This window comes from Choristoneura fumiferana, chromosome 3, assembly GCF_025370935.1.
Source record: "Choristoneura fumiferana chromosome 3, NRCan_CFum_1, whole genome shotgun sequence".
In the NCBI taxonomy this organism is placed as follows: Eukaryota; Metazoa; Arthropoda; class Insecta; order Lepidoptera; family Tortricidae; genus Choristoneura; species Choristoneura fumiferana.
Window position 1 is genome coordinate 19768163 of NC_133474.1, and position 17626 is coordinate 19785788.

The 17626-nt window shown below is 37.8% G+C and overlaps 1 protein-coding gene across 1 annotated transcript in view; it reads right to left on the bottom strand.

Moving 5' to 3' along the window:
• LOC141426885 (protein spire-like) overlaps positions 1–17626 on the bottom strand; it is a gene marked incomplete at its 5' end in the record, with an annotated part of 250088 nt that overhangs the window by 52554 nt on the left and 179908 nt on the right. Inside the window, 5 exon segments of the mRNA XM_074086122.1 lie at positions 13980–14094; positions 14519–14582; positions 14669–14841; positions 15283–15312; positions 17235–17435. Of these exon segments, the coding sequence (XP_073942223.1) occupies positions 13980–14094; positions 14519–14582; positions 14669–14841; positions 15283–15312; positions 17235–17435 (583 nt within the window).

The following is a 17626-nucleotide window of genomic DNA, read 5'->3' on the forward strand; positions in this document are numbered from 1 at the left end:
AAACCGCTGGGTTTAGAGTCATGAAATTTGATATGTAGGTAGTTGGATGTCTGAAATAACACATAGGCAATTTTTGAATCGATATTCCCACGCGATACCTAGGGATAAAATCTTGAAATAACAACCGCTGGGCTAAGAGCCATGAAATTTAATGTGTAGGTAGCTGAACCTCTGAAATAACACATAGGCTACTATTTATTCCGATATTCCACGGGATAGGGATAAAATCTTGAAATAATAACCGCTGGGCTTAGAGTCATGAAATTTGGTATGTAGGTAACTGGACATCTGGAATAACACTTAAGTGACTTTTTGACCCGATATTCCTACGGGATAACTAGGGATAAAATCTCGAAATAACAACCACTGGGCTTAGAGCCATGAAATTTGGTATGTAGGTAGCTGGACCTTTGAATAACACATAGGCTACTATTTATTCCGATATTCCCACGGGATAGGGATAAAATCTCGAAATAATAACCGCTGGGCTTAGAGTCATGAAATTTGGTATGTAGGTAAGTGGACATCTGGAATAACACTTAAGTGACTTTTTGACCCGATATTCCCACGGGATAACCAGGGATAAAACAACCACTGGGCTTAGAGCCATGAAATTTGGTATGTAGGTAGCCGGACGTCTGGAATAACACATACGCTACTTTTTATCCCGATATTTCCACGGGACAGTTTTGTAACTAAGGGACCCCATACATCCGTGTATTATTGTTATTATTATTTTGTAATTTTTTCTTTGATTGTATACTACTGTAGTTTTTAAGTATTTTATTTGTACTTATTTTATTTTGAAAAAATGACTTTCTGCCAAGCTTCTTGCGGCGCATTCTTCTTGGCAATGATGGTCTTTCCGAAAGTGCTGGTATTTAAAAAATTACGTGTAAAGTGCCCATTGCGGCCTATTTACTGAATAAATGATATGAATTTGAATTTGGATAGGGAAAAATTTTGAAATTTTAGCACTGGGTTTAGAGTCTTGAATTTTGTACAATTCATAACACAACCTCAATGAAGACCACGATATAAATTTTGGAAATTTCCAGGGGAATTTTGTAAAATCCTGAAAATTTCAATTGCATCTACCAGACCGAATAGTTTACGCGTGCGAAGCCGCGGGTAAAAGCTAGTCTCTGTAATAATACAAATTAAACATCTTTAAAGGACGCCCAATTACAAATAATGTAAGCACCTTGTTGTGGAAAATAATGTTTCAAATTACCGCCATTGAAAAGAAAACAATGCGAATGTTTCTCTTTATTTCCAGATAAAGTTTTCGCTTCAAGCGTGTGTTGTCTTATATTTTTATGAGCCTTTTGTTATTTCTTGCGGTTCGTAAAGAAATAACAAGCAAATTTTCCTTATAATTCCAGGATGTTGTGAAGGGATTCAACATCGTACGGGAAGTTGTGAGGAGGCCGTCACAGTTGTTTTCGGAAGAGGATTTAGAAGCTAAAGGAGAACCTAATGGTGATCAACCCCCGCCAGTTGAAAGAAAATTAAGCGATGTTCCACCACCTTTACCGCCTAAACCCGGTACTGCGGTCGAGGATCTCATTGAACTTGAAACACCAGCACCTTCTGATTTCAAAATAGATGAAGAATTCAATCTTCCGATTTCGATTGCTATCTTCATTTTAGTCTTATACATAGTCATCGGAGCTGTCATTTATAACCTGTGGGAGCATTGGAATTTCTTTGAATCTTTCTATTTTGTATTCATCTCAATGACCACCATCGGTCTGGGAGACTTCGTACCTAATCATCCTATGTTCATGATGTTGTCAATTTTGTACTTAGTTTTCGGTCTCGCTTTAATGTCTATGTGTATTAATGTAGTCCAAGTTAAGCTATCTGATACTTTTAAGACAGCCAGTAGGAAAATAGCTGATACTGTTGGATTGCAAATAGCTGAAGAAGACAGCATCTCGGGTACTATACCTGCACCAGCTACTGAAGTGGTCCCGGTCCATAAAACAAAAAGCAGAACGGATGATGAGAAAAGCAAAGAAGAAAAAGAAAGCGAGACCAATGAGACTAGTTGCAAATACATGCAAATCGTAAAAAAAAACAATTGAATATCCGATAGGCGGACAAAAGGTTAGTTTTTCAAGTGGTACGGAGTAAGAAGACCATGGTACAGCATCTTGGTACCAGGTCACCAAAAGTACCAAAGGTAAGTTCTACCGGTATTTAGTATCACTTCCTAGTTGATTGACATTTTCTGTTATACTAACAACACCAGGAAATGCTGTAAAGCCAAAGTAAGATATTTTTAGTACTACGACAGACGAGGAATCGTGGATGTTTAGAGGAGAAACCTATATAATAGTAGTGGGAGATTGTAATAAGTTGCTACATAAGTACATTACAAAACTTTTTCCGTGCGAATATTTATGATTTCACCCAATTCAAACTCGCGCTCAACTATTCTTGCATCAGGAACACTGACCCGCCGTCTGCCTGTCTGTCTAATTTCGCAAGCAGGAGAGGACGGCTCGATCACGACCCAAAACTAGCTACAAAAAGTATAAAAAGCTAACTGAACAGTATTTAACTCCAATACCAAGCAAAATGAACTTTTCAACTATTTGTCGCGCAAATTCCAGCTGAATAGTAAATTTGATTGAATTGAATTGCAATCGCCTTTTGCTAGTGTGTTTGTGACCACATTTTATGTGGCCATGATCGTTGAATCTTCGTGACAGCCGATCGCTTGACCTCAGAAATTACCAATCAATATTCTCTATTCATTTACGCGGTCATTTATTGTGTCGATATTACATAGAATTGATCGTTTCGACCTTCCGATCAAATGTCGATCGGTTGTAAAGTAAACATTCACTTACCAAGTTTCTTAAGAGGCTGTCAGTACAGATCAAATTGCATGCTTTAATAGGGTTGCATTATACACTACTTTGAATACTTATTTATTTTTCAAATCGAACGATTACGACAGAAATAAAACTAGGCCTCGTTACTAAACTACTTTGGTGGTTCAGTTGAGAAGTATGTTTTTACATAGTATACAATTCTACTTCCCATCCCACCGTCTGTATCCTTCGATTAGGATTTAAACGCGGTTTTCACCATCATCAGTTAGATCATTTTTCACGGAAGGTTTAATATGATTTTATATGATAGGAGGGGTGTTATAAGTTTGACCGCTATGTGTGCCTGTGTGTGTCTGTCTGTCTGTGGTACCTGAGCTCTTAAACGGGTAGACCGATTTGAATGCGGTTTTTTAATTGAAAGCAGTTTTTTTAGCGATGGTTCTTAGACATGTTTTTATCAAAATCGGTTCAGCCGTTTTTGAGATATTAAACTTTGAAGTGACAAAGTCAGGGGTTTTCCAACTTTTTGTTGGTTAGGTTAGGTTATTTGGACAAAAGTTGATTTTACAACATGTAAAGAAAAAAAATATGTTTTTATTTTTAGTCTGTAATAAACCATATTAATTAACAAACAATCTCAAGCTATTTTGAACATGAAACTACCGTGAGACTCACTCATATTAAATATAATGACCCGGATAACTCACGTCTTAAATCGAGTTTAGCTCGACATGTTTCGGGCTAATCCGTAGCCCTTCGTCTTCGGAGCAACGCGACTCAGCGGCTGCTGCAACACGCGCACTGCGCGCCGCCGCTCTGCTCGCGCGACTACCCGACGAAACTGACACCGGCACACAACATGTCGAGCTAAACTCGATTTAAGACGTGAGTTATCCGGGTCATTATATTTAATATATTTAATCTCAAGCTACAATACAATCTACGCAAGCCAATCACGGTGCTGCCATAAATGCGAAAGTGTTTGTTTAGTATAAAATTCACAGCTTAACAAATAATCCATCGACAATTAAGAGAGAGGATAAGTGTAGTCTAATGTAGGTAGCATAGACAAGTACAGTCATCAGCACAAATATCTGAGACTAAAAAGCGTGCATAAATATCTGATTCGCCTCTATGACCATTTCTAGGGCCGCCGGCCGGTAGGACGAGTCAGATAATTTTACACACTTCACTGTAGCAGATATTAATTAAAACCATTTTTCTTTTAAATATCGCAGAGACATCTGTTATAACCCCTAATCCAGGGATGAGGAAATAGCGGCCCGCGGGCCAAGTCCGGCCCGCGACAAGATTTAATCCGGCCCGCGATCAAAACCCATCTCAAATTCATGTCGTTATCTCGAATGTGTTTTACGAGTTGCTTCAAGTAACTTGGAGCCTAATTTCGACGCTTTAATTAATGGACAGTCAAAATTTCATCTTTCCCACCGACCCAGCACATCAAAACAATAAATAATTAAAGATACCTACATGTTTTTTTTTGTTACTTGATTAGGATAAAATTTATTTAATAAATGCTCCCCGGCCCGCGGAAATGTTGCAATTTTTGTATATGGCCCATCTCTAAATCTAGTTTCCCATCCCTGCCCTAGTCCATACTAATATAGGTACTTACTAATATTATAAATGCGAGTGTGTTGTGTTTGTATGTTTGTCCGTCTTTCACGTTGAAACGGAGCGACCAATCGACGTGATTTTTGGCATAGACATAGTTTATGGGCCAGAGAGTGACATAGGCTACTTTTTATCCCGGGAAACAGCACAGTTCCCGAAGAACAGCGCGCGATAACCGAATACCACGCGGGAGAAGCCGTGGGCGCAAACTAATATAACTTTATTTTAAACTCGAGTTATCACAAGATTTCTGTGAAAAGATGAAAACACCATTTATCGGAATCGGAACCATTCTTCAATTCCACTGCTCAACGTTTGGTTTCGCGATTCGTTCTCGGTTTCGAATGTAATGCATTAGCTGCAGTCAGTTATGACCTGTCACCCCGTCACGAACCGTTTCTAAAACGCCCGAGATAAAAAAATATTTTGCAAACACTACTAGTTACCGCTTTGTTGTTTATTTTGATATGATTAATGATTGTCTGTCTAAAAACAGTAGAAAGGAATGATTATTTATCTTCTAATACCTCAACTAGTGGTGGCCTAGTGGTTTGACCCATCGCCTCTCAAGCAGAGGGTCGTGGGTTCAAACCCGGCTCGCACCTCTGAGTTTTTCGAAATTCATGTGCGGAGTTACATTTGAAATTTACCACGAGCTTTGCGGTGAAGGAAAACATCGTGAGGAAACCTGCACAAACCTGCGAAGCAATTCAATGGTGTGTGTGAAGTTCCCAATCCGCACTGGGCCCGCGTGGGAACTATGGCCCAAACCCTCTCATTCTGAGGGGAGGCCTGTGCCCTGCAGTGGGACGTATATAGGCTGGGATGATGACCTCAACTAACAAAGCTTAATTCCAAGGCTCTCTTGAGACGACATTTGTATGTATGATCATGTATGATCACAAATTTCTACCCACATATGTATGCTCGAAAATAACCTCATTGTATAATCGGCTTTTTTTCCGACCGGTCAAGATTGGGCCGACGTATCTTAATATACGACGTATCGTAGAGACTTGCACCCCCTTTTATAGGGGTAGAAGAGAAAAAAAATATATGTAATAATTTTATTCTGTTCTTTGTATGTAAATCATACACTTTTATACCGAATTTTATACTATATTCATACAGACTTGCACCCGCTGTATAGGGGTGGGAGGGCAAAAGTTATAGATTTCTGATTTTTTTTTTATTCACAAATATGTAAACACTAGACTTCATGCCAAATTTCAGCTTTCTAGGACATTGGGAAGTAGTGAGTGAGTGACTAAATTGACGTATTTTTGGTATCAATAAAATCTAAACTATTAAAACTAGATCAACGAAACTTGGTGTGTTTAAGATAAGTTTCGTTCCGAGCCACATCTTATGCTGTAAATTTGGACTTTCTGGTGTCAACTGGGACGATGTTATGAGGGTTTGAAAATACGACGAAACGGTTCGAGAATAGGTAGGCAGTGCCCATGACTTCTTTTTTTCGTCTTGGCGGGGACACTGTCGTACCCCCAGATAACAATATCCATAAGTAAACGTAATAATCTCATTATTTGAACACTGCTCAAGAGGTTTTCCCACTTTGCCGGAAGCAATGATTAGATTAGATTAGATTTATTTATTACCTAATGAAAAAATACATTATAAATACATGTCAGGTAATTATAAGAAATTCACAAAAGGATCGTCAAATTGTATACAAAAATAATAATAATAATAGGTATATGATAGTGGTACATTACAATACATTGTCAGCCAAAATAAAATTAGAATTAAATTTAAAAATAATAATAAGTAAGTACAATGTCAAGACGATAAAATTAAATATAAAATAAAAAAATAAAATTAGTCCACAACAACAGGACAAAATACATATGTCAATAATTAATAATAATAATGGTAATTAAAATACACTCTTTATATTTAATAAAATAGACTCTAATAAAAACAAGACGTAAATCTGGAGAATTGCGAATTCATATTTCCTTAACATTCCTCGTTTTCAGTATTAGTGATAGAAAAGTAGAATACCAAGGCGGGACACAACCTCTCAATCAGAAGAACCAGAGCTCATACCTATCTCTATGATTTTCGGAATTTATGTAGGTAGGTACGAAATCAAATTTGTGATATATCACTCACTCACTTTTTGTCTGTCCCTGACTGAATGCTCCTCTCATCCACTCAAAGGTTGACTGGTAGAGATCCCTCAAATGGATAAGTTCGCCTTTGTACATGTATTTCATTGTTTGTCATCTGTGTTTGTTTACTTATTTTGTACAATAAAGAGTTTACATACATACATACATACATATATCTAATTTCTAAAAATAATATAATGGACGACATTTTATACTAAGTTCCATGGAACAATTAGAAATTTGAGTGTGCGTGACAATGGATAAGATTCTCCACCAAAACACGGTTTTATTGCGAAATTGTACTTCAACATAATAAAAATGCATGCGGGTATTTGAATATTTACGGAGAGCGTTAACAGTTACCGACTGAATAAGAGGCGAGCGTGTTATTAACTCAAATCCTTGCGAACTCGTACCGTTTTATTTATTTAACCTTTTATAGAATCAACCAATTAGCATGGGCATTCTAAACATGAACCAATTTCCACCTCACGTATTGGTCCACTGCAGTTTACACCTAAGACAAATATATATTTGGAAAATCCATTCTCACTACCGTTGTAGTAAACGTGTGAACTAAAAACTTCAACACACTAAAAAGGCAACCGAAGCAAACTTTAATACATAAACTTTAAAGTGTACTTCGCAATGATCTACGGCCATAAGCCATAGTAAACTCTTATCAAGCCGTAATCAGTGCGTTTGCGGGTATAACATAATCTATGAGTAGTTCTAGATTTACTTACGACTTATTTCCATAGCCAGCGTATTAGTGACACAAACACCCATTATAAAACTTAGTCACTGTTCAACGATAAAACGTAGCCACTGAAACTTTATCACAGACTGGATACAAAAAAGTTGACGTTTAGTTTTTTTCTTCACTTTTCTAAACAAAAGTAACCGCTCCGGCTGATTTTACCAGCCAGAACCGAGACAATTGACTCTCGCTTTTTTTTTTACTGTTCTCTTTTTAAAAATACACGTACATCCGATATGGCAGGGATTTCCACACAGCCAGCACTGCGCCGGTCATTGATAGAGCAAATCCTGTTAAAGCGACCTCTATTAAAGGGTTGGAAGCCTTGCAGTCAGGCACACACTTAACACAATCCAATTAAGTTCCACGTTTCCGCTTTAATAAAGAAAAACTTTATACTTTTTAATACACATTGGTATTTAAAAAAACTACGGTTTTAACACGCACACGCCCGCATCGTACGGATAGCAGGTACAGACTGCGGCATGCTCGAAGTACGCGATTGTAGACAGCACTTGCCGACGCTTCTCAAACTATTCGATATCTGGCATTAATTTTGAGATTTTTTGAAATTTTTACTGTTTTTTGTAAATGTATAGAAATCCGCGCGATGCTCAAAAAAGCTCAAGTTTTGTTGATAGTTTCTAGCCGAGCTTTAACTAAGTATACCTAAATACATCCCTATAATCTAACCAATCTCACAGTTAATTGATGCAAGTAGCTAAGAAACATAACGTACAAATGCGAAATTAATACGTAAATTAATAAAGTTATTTGGCGTCAAATTATTTTTAGAAGCTTCTTTATTTATTTTATTGTAAATATTTGTGTGTCTTCCGTATTAGTGAATAAATGTCTCTTTTTTTTTTCTTTCTTTCTATTATGCCTAAATGCTGTGTTAGTAAAGAAAATACTGGCGGAAGCATCGTATCAACATCATGAACGATACTTCCAGTAGCACTCAATTATTACATACTTTTACAAGCACCCTAAAATAAATGACAGTCTGTTCGAAAAGTTATTGAACCACAGACTGTTAAGTACCTAGTTTATGCAACGTGCCCGTTTCGCCGTTCACTGGCTATTGTGGTGCGTACCTTTTTTTCTTTTTTTCTCGCGTCCATTGAATTGGAAGATCGCCTTGAGAGTTCAACCGCACGGATTGAGAATCGCTGCAGTACGTATTACCCAATTGGACGTCATGATTCAAAATATGTATGCATTTTTGGGCCCATAGACACTTGACACGTACGCTTAAAAAGCATTGAAAGTAATATTGAATGAAAAATAAAATTTTAAAACCCCCAGTGCCAAAAAGTACCTACATCATGTAGGGTAAATCGTCAATTAGGTACTGGCCACCTTTCAGTAACTAGCCACCTTATACTAAAAATAAATGCTATATAGGTGACTAAACTTCATTTTTAGTATAAGGTGGCCAGTTATTGAACGGTAGCCAGTAATTGACGATCTACTAGGCATAATTTGGAGACACACTTGTGTTAAAAAATAGGCCTATATCGTAAATACGCTACCAAATTATTACTCATCAAATCATTTTAACCGCTAACACTAAAATGCCCTAAATGAGCTGTTGCCCTAAATGAGCGGCGGGATGCATATTTAATTTATTTATGTCAGTAATACAATCGTTCAGGAGAGGCTTAAGGAAGATATAGCACATCTTCTTAAATATTTGAGAACTTTCCTTTGTCATTTGCATACTAAAATGTATAGTAGTTTATTTTTATGCCTGTGGCTTCTTAGCTAGCTAGCTAGTTTCTGGTAGGTACCTTGCATTGCATAGTAGGTAAGTGTAAGTACATATTTGAAGGCATCTTCCCTTACGCAATCAGTCCCAACCCGGCGACACCGCAGCATTCCGAATTCGACGCAGACGGCACGGCGCCAGGCAGCGTCTATCCAGACAGGTTGTCTGGAATACTGCCCTACTTTAGTAGCTGGGTAATATTCAGCGTTTTTGAGGCGTTTTTAGGGTTCCGTACCTCAAAAGGACAAAACGAAAAATGAAAAATGAAAAGGAAAATGAGTGTCTCACGGTAGTTTCATGTTAAAAAAAACGGAACCCTTATATAATCACTTTGCTGTATTGAAGACTTTGAAGACCACAAATGCGATTGGTGTTAACTTTTGTTTGAGACCGGGAGAATAGCGATGACGGCGACACTAATCAACTCACGTAGGTACTTTTTCATCATCATCCCAGGTTATGTTCCACTGCTGGGCAGGGCACAGGCCTCCAGTCAGAATAAGAGGGCTTAAGGCTCAGTGCAGATTGGGAACTTCACACACACCATTGAAGTGTTTCGCAGGTTAGTGCAGATTGCCTGATTTTTCTTTCATTTGCCGTGAAGTTCATGGTAAATTTTGAATGTAATTTTGTACATTAATTTCGAAAAACTTGAAAGCGGATAAGTTTCGAGAATTCCCATGGGAATGAAATAAAAACCCGGAAAATCCGCGGGTAAAAGCTATATACAGTAACTTATATTTTATCATTAAACAGAGGCATTTTACAAGGCATAAGAAACACCATTAGAAATTTCCATCAACTCGACAACTTTAACTGTAGAGTAATCGCACTGCAATAAATAAAACTTTCTTAGCTGCCGATCTGATACATAATGTAACTTCAATACCATAAATGACGTAATACAAAAAGAGTAGATGAACGCCGATATTCACATAAACATGTTCGTCTCTTTCAAATAATTAATTCTTTCGCTAAATGCAATACAAAACAAAAAAAAGTCTGGATAGGTACCGAACCTTGATGCCAATTTATAGATTTTCATGTAGTAATGTCAACCAAATAGCTACCTATGGAAAGTCCTGCAAATATCTTCCCTTCCATTGATAGATACTGAACCCAAAACAAGCCATGCACATTATACATTAGCAAGAAAATCTAGTCTCCACCATACCAATTTATATTCATACCACCAAAATCATATAGCATTAATTTTTATTTAGTTACGAAGCTAGAATTCTTAATTTTTATTTAGTTAAGAAAATAATGAAATTGAATAACCTGCTGTTCAAAGGCTGGGTGTACATAATAACCTTCTGGTAAGTAATTCAATGCAATACATTTTTACTAGACATCGCATTTATGTACGACCGGATGCACAAGTGGTTAGAGAACCTGACTACGAAGCTTGAGGTGCCGGGTTCGATTCCCCGGGGTAGATATTTGTATGAACATGCATGTTTGTTCTCGGGTCTTGGATTTTTAATATGAATTTAAGTATGTATCTATCTTTTTAAGTACAGTAGAACCCGCTTAATAACGTTTAATACGATTTCCCGCATAATACGCCATAATATCTTCATTCGTGTTAGTTAGCGTTAGTTCAGTGATGTCAAAAATAAAAAAGCAATCACTGCAAGAGTAAAAAGTGATCATATTAAAAGTTTACGATGAACAATCGGAAACAATAATCAGGTAGGTACTAGTTTTTTTTCACGTTTAATACGATTTCCTGGTTAAGACGTTTTTTTTTGCTAGGTCCCCTCAAAATTGTCTTAAGCGGGTTCTACTGTGCCCTTAGTGTAAGTTTTCGGTTACAAAATACGTCTCGACCGAGTTCGCGTTATAATCTCAATTTGTATGCAAACACGAACAGCGCCTCTAGCGGAACGTTTGCGATGTTCGTGTTTCCATAAAAATTGAGATTTTAACGCGAACGTGATCGAGACGTATTTTGTAACCGAAAACTTACACTAAGGGCACTGTATGTTTATCCGTTGTGTACAAGCTTTGCTTAGTTTGAGACTAGGTCAATTGGTGTCAAGTGTCCCGTGATATTTATTTTTATTTTATGTAGCTTATAATCATACATAGGCATAGAGCCACGAGTACCACGGCCGTGTTTAACGGCTGTATTTCCCAAATACAAAACATCGTATCCATCTCATTTAAAAAAACAATCTACACAACATTGACACCAAATGAGCCATCCTAACAATCCATACTAATATTATAAATGTGAAAGTTTGTGAAGACGTTTGGAGGTTTGGATGTTTGGATGTTTGTTACTCCATCACGTCTAAACTGCTCACCCGATTTAGATGAAATTCGGTATACAGATAGTTTGAGTCCCGTGAATGGACATAGGATAGTTTTTATCCCGAAAAATTTCATAGTTCTCGCGGGATAGCTATAATCGAATCTACGCGGACGAAGTCGCGGGCAAAAGCTATTAGTTTAATAAATCCAGTTCGCCTGAGTCAAATTTTAGAGCTAGATGTCACTATAGCGCTAGCCCAATTTCTAGGTGCTGTAGTATTGCGCGACCACCTCGGCTCTCAGCGCGATTGCAACACTATCGTATCAGCTGCGATGCGATCTAGTTTCGCCACGCATGCGCGCTGCACAATGATGTGATACTTCATGGGTTTGTTTATGTCACACGGGTTTGCGTGTCGTCTGCCGTATCAGATCAGTTAGGTTTCTCATCAAGCTGTTAATTTAGAATTAAAAATGTTTATGTCAATAATTTAATAGGTAACTATTATGTTGGTGTTGATGTTTATCGTTCAGTTGTTTTGAGTGTTTTAATTTTAATTTAGGTAGGCATAATAATAATAGTGCACTATAGGTATCTATATAATTGTTAGTTGTTGAAATTTCCATAAGAATGTACGTAACTGCATTTTATTTTCATTTGTCAATAATGCTAAAATTAACTGATGTAAAAATAAAATTACGAAAACTACATATTAGCAAAACTTCGAAATAAATAGGTACAGTCACCAGCATTAATATCTGCCACAGCGGAGCGTGCAAAAATATCTGACACGTCCTTCCAGCCCTAGAAATAGAGTGGTATCAGCTATTTATGCACGCTTGTTGTGTCAGATATATGGTGCTGGTGGTGGTGCTAAACAGTTAATTTTTACCCAAGTATCCAAATTTCATTTTTTGTTGTTGTCTTTGTTGTAAGTAGTTGTTAGAAATGTCATACATTATTATTTTCTTAGTGACCGTATCCGTTTGGTAAAATATCTAAGTAAACGTTAGATTTACTTAAGTAGGTACCTACATTATTAAGCCGTTTTAGATACATCCGACCCAACCTGTTACAGAGCTAGCTATAAATGAGATTGGATTATATGTTCAGAATATAAGTCTTATAAGGTGTTCTTAAAGGTAAATTTCTCGAACACTTTTCGTACAATTATCACAAGGTAAATAAAAGCACCTTCTCAATTATATAAGACAATGACTCGATTCATCTCATTGCTATTAAAATTTTTAAGGCGCTTTGTGCTTTACACTGAAGTCTGCGTGTAAGGGGTGACACTATTTACCAGCCGTACAATACCGACATGGAAATACCGACATGATATTTCGTGTACACGCCCATAGAAACTCTTGTCAGTTTGACACCAGTTTGTATGGGCGTGTACACGAAATATCGGGTCGGTATTTCCATGTCGGTATTATCCGTGCCGGTAAATAGACGTTAGTAGGTTGTAGTTACTTTAGTATCACCTGTGTCACTTTTATAAAGTTTAAGTTAAGTATGTTATCGAAATATAAATAATATTCAGAAGTAAATAATGCGGCCATTTATAAAAAAAGTTTTTATGCTTACACACACTGTAGGTAATGAAAATCAGCACTTCTAGTTTAGAACCAAATTTAATTTTTGAAATTCTTCATAGGGTTTCTTCATAGGGAACGAGATTCTGGGTCGGGATAATGGGAAGGAAATCATCTGTAAGGAGGCAATGGAAGGTTAAGTCAGTCGAATGGTATTTGGTATGGTTTGACTAGTTAGTTACTTTATTTTCTTGGTTCTATGAATTGCAAATTATTACTCAGGAGTGATTATAATGTGGGCTATCGTTTTTTGTCTCACTAGATGGCGCACTGTTGCGTGAGGTTTTGAAGTATGGCTTTCAAAGTCTGTTATTACGGGCGTGAAAACAAAGTTTAGATTAAAATCATATTTAATACACCTTAAAACCGTACCATAAAAATATCGAGCATGCCACAGTGTTGCATAGTCCCCGTTTTGTTCGGAAAAAAGGGAGGACAAAGGTTTCCGAAAGACAAAACTGTCTCAAAACACAGACATTCATTGCCCCGGAACGCATATTTGCCATAATTAATTTCAGATATTGCAAAATATTTACAAAATTATTCTAATTATAAATAAACCCGCGTAGCTCACCCAAAAACTATGAGATTTGACATTTTGGAGACCTCACGCTATACTAGCGCCTCTAGTGGCGAATTCATACGCGATAGCCCTCATTCTCTTAGTGAGACGCTTAAGATCCTGTAGAATAATGACAATCGATGAAGCGTACAGCGTACCTACTAAGATAGAACCTTATCGCAAACCATTAAACGATTATTTTAGTCAATTTCATCAGCATCTAGATTTGCCAAAGAATTTATTGTAAGAGGGAGCAAGCGAGCATGGGTCACCTGATGGGAAGCAATCACCGCCGCCCATAGAGACCCGCAACGCGAGGGGTATCACAGCTGCGATGCTGGCCCTTTGAGAGATTGATAGGCTCGTTTTTTTGAAGATCTCTAAGTATTATTATTGTTAAGAAGATACTCACATAGTCTTCTAGAGTAGGGAGTAGGCCTCAGCTGCCGGCCGACCTGGATGGAGGCGAGGAGCTGTTCTCGGGGGGTCACCTCCCGCCGGCGCGGCGGCAGCTTGCGTTCTGATGCCTGCCGAAGGTGTCATATTAGGTAATATTTCGTACGTATTAATTCGCGAAGATCAACATCCAAGTCGTGTTTTTTAAACTGCTATCTAGCTTACGAGTAGGTATATGGAAAAAAACGTTTGGAAGACTAACTATTATAATAACCGTAAAAAAATATAGAAATCCTTGATAGAATTTGTTTTGTAACTATTGTTAAATTAAACAGCTAAACGAAAGAGGTTCAAATCAAATACAAAAGAATTTAATTACGTCGACAATCGAACCGCGAGAAAATCCTTTCAATGGTGGCTCATGGTTTTTTTCATGTCCACTTCTATTTAACTTTAATTTAAAAAAAGTCTTGGTGTTTTCTTATTTCAGATTCGAGTTACGAGTTTACAGGAAATTTATGGAAACAAAAATATAAATCAATGTTCCAAACTTACCTTTTTAAGTGGAGGTCTACTTCTAATAAATTCGAGAATCATTGCGTGTGCGTCTTTCTTCACACTGTTGGAAAAATAATTTATTAATCCTTAAGTAAACGCAGAAAAAAGCATCGCGATCGTAATGTGGTAATATTATGTGGTACTTACCTCGGTGGTATCGCGCCGTCAACCTTTTTTAAAGTATATCTTCTGGATCTGATATCGTCCATGAGGATCTCGTAGGGTGTCATTTCATACTCAATTGGTGTCCTCGAGTAACATACTTTCTTTAACTTAACACCCATCCTTAATTCTCCGATCACTTGCATCCAAAACCGCGCCTGGAATTTAAGAATAGCAATGAGTTTCAATTATGACGCATTGCTATGAACAAAGCGGCAGGAGCATCAAAAGTTACCAGATGTGAACTAAAATTAACTATGGAACTAATAAAGCTGGCCGTCAATCATTAGAACATGAGTAAATATCAATCAAAATCAAAGACATTTTCTTAACACAGTGCACTGATTTATGAAAGCGAAATACTGGGTAGGTAATGAATAAGTAGTCCATTCCATTTGCTATTAGGGTTTTTGACTGACTAACGATCAACTTAATCGCAAGTAGTATAAATTATCATACTTTTCTTACATGCATTACAGATAAACAGTGAACGAAGTATCTCTCTTCTCTATGTCTAACTGATAACGTGAGGGGAATCAAAGCTATTCATTTAAACAACATGAACACGACATTGCACCAGTTTTGGTAATTCTACATACTTGAAGGGCTCTCCATATCCTTCGGTTAGACTACAATCGGAAAGGTCGTAAATTAGTCTAAAATTCATAACAATTATTTAAAAATAAGTGGATAAATTTACGGTGACATTCTTGCAATTGTCGCACCTTCTTTTCTCTTGCATTTCAAAATACTTCTTGTTTGATCGGGAACAAAGGAAAAAAAGTTTCAATATTAGTATGTTCTAAAAACCTAAGAGGCAGACTGTCAGCGATTGATGATGTTTGTGCCATTGTGTTCGTTGTTAAGTAATGTATTATCTCAATTAAATTAATCTAGTTTTTCTACGTATGTCAGGGATAGGTATGCGCATACAGGGGACAAGATCAAGATTATTATTAGTATTTTCTAATGACCTATTTTGTCTCTCCAGATAAAAATATAAACCTAACATAATACCTAACGTAGGTTAAGCCAAAATACGGATTTTTTACGTGTATCAAAACATTTTGCACCATTGTGTCGTAGTTACTGTCACATTTTTTTTACGTAAATTGCTGGAACTGCTAACTTATTCCTGTGTATAATATTATTACTTTTTAGTTTTTCTACTAACTTATATCTCTTTCTTTCTTACTCCATATAGGACCATATAGGATGCCTAACTAAGTAATAAGTGACTGAATACCTTCGATATAGATAAAATCGGTAGCATGCAAAATTCCTTAGCCAGCCGTCCATTAATATTGCATGGGACATACAATGCCGGCACGCAGCTCGCATCGCCGGCGCAATTCACAGCACCCTTTGGTATTCCCTTCATTAAACTTTCTTATTTGATCGCGTAGTTTGACATCATAGGTGCCTACTAAGTGTATGTGGTGAGAGTGTTGTATATACCAGACGTTAGATTTATTTAGGATTTCTAGCCCGATCTATTCTCACTATCGTATAGTCATTGATGATTCATATTATGACACTTCTAATGATACTTGTAGCTCTTACGAAATGTCAAACAGTCAATATTGATGTGTTATTTTTTGACGAAGTTTGACATAGATACTACGTGACAGAGATCATCGTAAAATGACTCTACCATAGCGCCGTCTGTTTTTCAGCTATCTGAAAGCTACCCAGCAATGTAATTTCTTTTTGTTGTGCTACAGACGTTTTCAACCGGTGTACCGTGTATACTTTTAGGTGTGCCGCGATTGCCGCGAAGTGTATGCTGCATTGAAATCATGAATAGCTATTTTAATGAGAAAATAGTATGAAAACAACTGACGCGTGGCGTGTGCGATTCTCGTTGTCAGGTTGTTATGATAACGGAGCTGAAGAAATGGCAGGCGGATGGAACCGTCTACGCCCCAGTCCGACTCGCACTTGGCTATTTTTTACTGGTGGGCCGTGAAACTTTGACGAACGAAAAGTGTGCCATTATAACCAAAAGGCTGAAAACGCCTGTGCTATATCTATACGTGGACGGGACCATAAAATATCGTTACATAGATAAACCCTGATCCCAGCAGAAATACTGTGAGGTGTTCCCAACAGTAGTACAGTCAGCAGCAGCTTAGAAGTGCATGAGCGGCTAGCTGCCCAAAATGATCTACACATTCATAGTTATTACTATTACCTTGGCAGTAGAGTTGTGAGTTGTTAATTTTGTGCACCGTAACCGCTCATCCACTTTTGCTGCTGACTGTACATTATAGACTGATATTATGGCTGAGCTTCTTCGTACATAAAAGTATCCTCATAAGCGTAGATCCAACTAATATCCCTAATCATTATCTGATCATCGCTTCGAACCTAACAATTGGTGCTGTCTTTTGGGTAGATGAGTTGAAGAAGGGAGCACCAAAAATAGCATACTACTAAAAGTGCGAGCATTGAGTAGGCAGCAGGGTAGACAGTGCCTATCCTGGAATGGACCCAATGCACGCACGATAACAACACTCAGCCAATCACGTCAGAGCATGCGACAACTCACCCAATCGGAGAACTGCAGCGTGTCGAGGTGCGTGACGGACTCCTCGGCCGCGCCGAGGTCGCGCGCGCCACCGACGCGTACGCGCGCCAAGAACGACGCCAGCTCCAACGCCTCCGCGACCAGCGCGCGGCAGACGGCGCGGTAGTGCGCCGCCGCGGTGTCCCGCCCGCGGTGCCCGCCGCCGCAGTGCCACACGCAGCGCTGTGGGCAACAAACATCATGAGTTAGGAGATCAAAAGTTTTTAAATCCTCGGAATCCTTTCCTTCTTGACACTGCATAAAGCAAAACCAACAAGACGAGATAAATTATGTCATGAGACAGAAAGGGAACGAAATACTAATAATGACGTCTCAGACAAAGATAAAGTATATCTCGTCTCGTTGGCTTTGCG